At 35.3% G+C, this 6,713-nt stretch overlaps 1 protein-coding gene across 1 annotated transcript in view; it reads right to left on the reverse strand.

Annotated features, from left to right (window-relative positions):
- The window catches only part of LOC107757470 (beta-1,3-N-acetylglucosaminyltransferase manic fringe), a 13,836-nt gene extending 7,743 nt beyond the window's left edge, over positions 1-6,093 (reverse strand). Inside the window, exon 1 of the mRNA XM_016574940.1 lies at positions 5,509-6,093. Within this exon, the coding sequence (XP_016430426.1) occupies positions 5,509-5,850 (342 nt within the window). The 5' untranslated portion in view covers positions 5,851-6,093. The remainder of the gene's footprint in view (positions 1-5,508) is intronic.
- Between the last annotated feature and the right edge of the window lie 620 nt (positions 6,094-6,713).

The raw sequence follows: 6,713 nt of genomic DNA on the forward strand, positions 1-6,713 counted from the left end.
AAATATTACATTTTTAAAAATTACTTATTTAAATATTAATTATATATTAAATATGACATATTAGAATTTTTTACTACAATTATTTATAATTATTTAAAATATATAAATTCAACAGACATTTTATTTGGACTAACGTTTTTCGGTCCACATTTTTCCTTTTTGTCGTAATTGTGTCGTCTAGATTGTGTTACACAACAATGAAAAATTCCAATTATGAATTACAAAAACGTATTATATTATTCGAAACTTAATCATAGGCCTATAATTATTATAATCATTATCATTAGTATTATCATTAAACAGTATTAGTATTATCATCAAAACATGACTTTTAATTAGTAGACATAAACAGTTATGCATTTAGCAGAGGCATTTATTCATTAAGCGACTGAAAATAAACAAAAGCAATTCATCATGAGCCAGTAATATTTATAATATACAATGTCAGAATGTAGAATATATATATAATGTAATATAATGAAGGTTTTCAGTGTCGTTTGTAACCACAAAGCCGAATTTATATTTTTAAAAAAAGGTCCCTCGACCAACTGAGGAGCAGATTTAGGAGCCATTTCCTGCTAGACAGAGACACATCCTATCTGTGGTCAGCCGCGACCATATTCCTCTACTCATCCGTTTTCTCTCTCTCCCCCCCACACACACACACACACACTTTACCCCTGCTCGAGTCTTTAATATCCCTCATGATGCAGTGGAGATGTCACTCTGAAAGTTTAGCTTCATTACGATGTCTAGGTGCTCCAGACGGCTCACATCGTCAGTCTACGTGCCGTTCCTGCCGCGGTCCTTGAGTACAAGCGGAATAATCGAAGCGCACAGATCAATGCCGCGGCCATCAAAGCCAATGGGCCAGAGCGAGTGGAAACGGCCCACTCACACCCAAAGCTCCTTCATAAATCATAAGGGTGAATCTTTAGCACTCATTTTGGATAAAGTGAAGCAGCTGATGACAGCAGCTTATAAAGCATCGTCTGGAGATACACAAAGAGTGAAACGGCAGCACAACCGCCCATTAGCGGCATAATAAAGTGAAACTCGCAGACGAGGCGCCTACATTTTGTCTTCCCAACTTGAGAGGGAAAGAAATAAGCACAAATGGGATGAATGGAGCGGGCAAAGGGCACAAATTACAAAAGAGAGGCCACATAATGTGATGGACGATAAAAGCTGATGCACTTTTAGGAAGCAGGTGCCATCCAAAAAGTTTTTTTTGATTAAAATATCAAAGGCTCATATACACATATATCACTGAAACAAACACAAAACACAATATTAGTCTGTAAAAGTGCTCAATAACAACATTTAACAAAAAGTCTTTGCTCTGATGTCCGGTGTTTTGTTTTTTTCTGACATTTGTTAAAAGTGCCGTAGTTGTTTCACACTTTGTTCCTGTTTCCTCAGCTTAAGACTTCCTGTGTTAAGATAGACTTCCGTTATGTCATTGTTTCGAAACGCAGTCTGCGGCTGTCACTTCATCTTACTGGCACAGAGGCAAAGGGCACACAAACAGAAGCACCAAAACTGACGAGCACAAACAACATCCTGTGCTTAAAAACCCGCTGTTGGAACTTGAAAAGTAATTTGCACAAATCCTTAACTGTAAGCATTAAACATTGGGAAATAACTCTCGTAGTTTCCGAAAGAAACTTACTTTCCAAAAGAAATGAAATGTATGACTTTTGCCTGGACGGACTAAATAAAATGGACAAAAAAAATCTTAAAGACTTACACTGAATGAGAGACTCAAGCCATATCAACAGACTAGAATATCATAGAAACACCCTAGCAACCACTGAACAATATCCTAGGACCACTTAGCAACCACCTATGCTAAAAAATGCCCTAAAAAATCTGAATTACAAATTTATATACTTGCATATATGCCTTTTTTCTCAGAATTTCGAGTTTATATGTGTTTAGAAACTCCCAATTCTGAGTTTATATCTCGCAATTTTGAAAATAATCAAAAAGTCAAAGTTGTGAGATATAAACACGCAACTGTGAGAAAAAAAATCAGAATTGTAAGATAAAAAGTCGCAATCACGCAATTTTTATTCCGTGGTGGAAAAAACAACAACAACAGAACTGCAAAATGTAAACTCAGAATTCTGAGAAAAAAAGTCAGAATTCTGGGGTTTATATCTAACATTCTGATATCATAACGTTCTGACTTCTTTTCTTAGAATTGCGAGTTTATGAAGTATCTTGCATTTCTAAACACACACGTTTGTGATAACTTGCTGTCAATTTCTGTATATATATATATATATACTGTACAATTAATTTAATGTACTGTTGTCTGTGTTGCAATAATTTACGGTAAATTAACAGGTAAATTATTACAGTGCCAGAATACCCTAGAAACCATCTAACGGGGTGTTTACACAACAACTTTTTATGCGTTTTGGCTGTTTATTTACACAACAACAGTGTTTTGGGGGCCTGGGAACGCAAACTTTTGAAACCGGGTTTTAAAGTGTACATTTTTGAAAATGATACTGATATTGTCTTCACGTAAAACTACGAAAACGTGAATTTGTGAAAAACGGTGACGGCACACGCACACATATTACATGATCAGTCTATAGAAATGCGTATGTGCGCAAGCGCATAGTGTTTCCTTACAAAGTGACATCGCCAACTACTGGCCTCACATGCATAATACAGCGTTTTTAATCGTTTTCGCAGATCCATGTGAACGGGTGTCATTTTGACAACGTTGTCGTCTGTACGCAAAACTTTTTAAAAACGCAAAAGAAAAACTGAAAAAAAGTTTTTAGTACAATCATTGTCATGTAAACATACCCTAAAATACCCTAGCAACCACCTAGGACACCTAGCAACCATGTGGCAATCCCCTAGCAATGGCATGGCAGGGATGTTTGCAAGCACCGCTCATCAGAATATTTAAATATTAAGTAATCGTATTTAAAATTAGTCATTGTCTCCACGGAAAAGAAAAGCTGAATCTTCAAACTTGAGATGAACACTTCCTTCTTACACTCACTATTTGCTCAAAACAGGAGCAATAAAGCAGAAGCAGGGATTTTTTGTTGTTGTTGTAATTCCTAAATTTGAGAGCCAAAATCTGATGCAAAACCTCAACATTAAACATCCAGATTCAGACTTTCAGAGTGGCAAACTGCTGAATGTTTGAGAGTCATTTCTTCCACACAAAAACAAATGTATCATTATGCCATGCGAGAATAATTTTAGCCCGAAGCGTTTCACACACGTTCTCTTTGATCGTACAAGTATTTGGATCAGCAGCGCTACTACTTCGTACTTGTCATCTTATATTTAGAGTGAAGGCTGCTCCTTTGGAAGTGTTACATCCTGAGTTTCTCATTGGGAATCTGTTTTGACAAGCCACTCAGATATAATGCTCAGCAAGTCCAATCACTATCTTCCTAAAGTCCTCCTTGTGTTGCTAGCGCCTGCCAAACCGCGAGTGTGTATGTGTGTAAGCATGTGTTAGTACGTCAGTCTGGCTTTGTTCTGCTTCTTAATGTCATGTTACAGCAGGCCACAGTCAAATCTAATAATTTACAGTTTAAATGGAGGTCCATTAAGGGGGACGTTCAAGTTTTTTTATTTAATGAATCTGTGTCAACTTTTGCTTTTTGCCAAGTATCAATAATAACCAATAATTATGTATTTCTTTCTCTAAATTAATCCTGGGGACCAGGACTACACTCATAAATATTTTGTGTCATGCAACATGAATTTAAGCGACAACCAGGTCCAAGTAACACCAGAAGTGGGCCATATTTATATTTTGGGCCATTTTTCAAAAAATAAATAAATTTGATTTTGCTTAAATAATTTGAAGCTATTTTTATGACCATTAAGACTTTTTTGTGTTGTTAATTACTTAACACATAATAATAATAATAATAATAATAATAATAATGTTATTATTCTTTAAAAACTAAATAGTATATTTAATTTAATATAAGATTTGTATTGTTGTTTAAAATGTATATGTTATTAAAATGGTTGTATTGTGGTATTATTACTCATATAATAATAATTACAATAATAATAATGTTATTACTGTTATTTTAAAAACAAGTAAATAATATATTTATTTTAATTTATACTTTGTGTTATTGTTTAAAAATAGAGTTTTTTAACATTTTTGTATTGTGGTGTGTGATTAATTCACATAATACAAAATATTCAAATAATGTTTATATTATACAAAATATAGTATTTACTTATTTTTTATACTAATAATATTAATGATAATATTTATTATTATTATAAAAATAAGTAAATACTGTATTTGATATAATACAAAACATTTATATTAATATTAGTATTGTTATTTTGCATGTTTTTAAATGTACCAGCCTATACAAATTGAGAATTGCAAAAAAATATATATATATAACTTTATAATCTGGAAACACTTAAGTGCTTAATTGTTTCTAAAATAATGTCATAATATCAAAGTTCAAAATATTTTAATGGTCATAAAACTTCCTTTTTCAACCTTTTTTTGGGGGGGATTTTGTGGTGAAATGTGACCATGACATGTCACAGGTCTCTTGCATGAAATTCACCGAGCCGCTTTTGTAACCACACACTTGGTCTGGTCTTTTAGATCTGTCAAATCAGACATGGTTTCAGTATCTACAAGCCTTCAGCCAGAATCCTTTGCTAAAACCCCTGAGCTTATTTGAACAAAGTCATTTGAGTTTAAAAATGTCTTTAATTAACTGCCACATCAATTCCTTTGTATTAAAAGAAAAAGAGTGGAAGGAACAAAACTTGGCTTCATTAAAATGGCCTTTCAGTCAGTCATCTTCATTATAGTTTATCTTTCAAAGGTCACAGCTGTGAGTTCTGCTTCTTGTGACAAAAAGAGGACCTAAATGTCCATCTCAACCCTTCGTGACAAGGCTACTGCTGAATTAGAGAACACAGACAGGAAGTGCTCAGTCTATAAACGAGCACAGGGCGGACGAAACAGGAAATGGGGCAGATCGCTGTGTTTTAATATAGATGCACCCATTCTTGGGCCAATCTTTGCGGCACGATGCCAACATTAATAAAATTGGCTCATCTGTGTTTGTGAAAAATGACTTTAATTGCAGTGTTTAGCAAAGAAATACAACCAATCAGTCCATGAGGGTTGGAGAATTTCATAAGTGCCACTTGTGAGACTGTCATAACAAACCTGTTTGGTTTTGGCACCATGCAACTGTGAGGTTTTGCACCTGTGCTTTCACAAATACGTTTGCACACAACTTCTAGCTGATGCCACAGGATGTGCACACGTCTGCCAGACGTCCCGTGACATCAGCAGCGGTTGTTGGGTGACACTGTTGTCTCAAATCATGATTTATTATATATATTAACACATAAAATGATAAAGGAACCATCATAAATATTGACTGGTGGTTGATCAGTAAGGGTTTTCTTACATTTTAACATTAAATCCTCTTAATTTTGAGTATTTAATAGTCAAGGAACACTCACGTGGTCTTTAGTCTTGGAGATCCAGGTCTCCAGAAGAAGAGCAAGGCGGGTCTTGTGGAACCGGCCAGTGGTTTTCACTGCAATGAAGATGTCAGTGAGTTCTAAAGGTGGTTGTGGCTTCATCTCCCTCCATCTCTGACGTTTTGGCCTTTGTTTGTCATTAACAACATCTCTGTGTTGGGTCACAGCCGTAGTTCTTGATATAGATGGTGTCTTTTCGTGCGCAAAATGCGCGGTGGGTTTTTGGTCACTCCGGGTGCGCAGTTGCAAATCCAGCAAAACCAGGATAAAAAGTGTCAGAGCGAAGACAGGCAGTGCATGAAACAACTTCCTTACGATCATCTTCTAAAATCCTTAATTCACTTTTGGCCGCATATTAAACTAGTTGAAGTATACCATTTGACATTTGAGCGCATACAACCGCGCAAAAAAGGCATGATTGTTTAAAAAAATAATAATGAAATACAACAACCAGTAAGTCCCTGGGTGGGTTGGAATGTGTCGTTCAAATTCATTGTGATTCCGTACACGTTTTCATCTGGTAATTCCGCTCGGATCCTGCCTGATGCCCCATGCGCTCTGTTAAAGCGGAGGATGGATGAACTGTCACTCATTCACTCTCAGGCTTCGCAAACTTTTGACGGCCCGCCCACTTTCCGCAGTGACGCTCGGATGGTGACTGATAAGATAAAGTGTACGGCTGTAAATGCGCACATAAACCAAATTTCCTGTTTAAAACGTTATTTGAAGGCAAACTCGTTCTCTCCTGTGCGGTAGGGGACAAAAACGAACATAATGTTTTTTGAAGGTGCATTCGCATACGTACTGTACACTCACGTAGCCTACTATATAATATAGTTACTGTATATGTATATGTCGTCGCATAAATCTGCTAATGCAATTATAAGGCGTGAAGGTAATAAAATTAGCCTCATCGTTTTCTGTAAAGCTGCTTTGCAATAACGTATATTGTAAAATTCGCTATACAAAACATGTTTGACTTGATTTTAACTCCCCAATAGCAGAAAAGCACCAAGAAAGTTTTTTTCTTTCGACTCACATTACAATCGATTTGGGGGAAAAAATCGAATCATCATTGTTTTTCAAATGCATTTTATGTTATGGTTTTATTAAATAAAGATATTTAGGCAATTATTCTAAGTTTTATCATCATCTAAATACATTTTATTTAAACAAATTATATA

The sequence above is a fragment of the Sinocyclocheilus rhinocerous genome, unplaced genomic scaffold (genome assembly GCF_001515625.1).
Source record: "Sinocyclocheilus rhinocerous isolate Xijiao unplaced genomic scaffold, SAMN03320098_v1.1 scaffold2578, whole genome shotgun sequence".
Lineage (NCBI taxonomy): Eukaryota > Metazoa > Chordata > Actinopteri > Cypriniformes > Cyprinidae > Sinocyclocheilus > Sinocyclocheilus rhinocerous.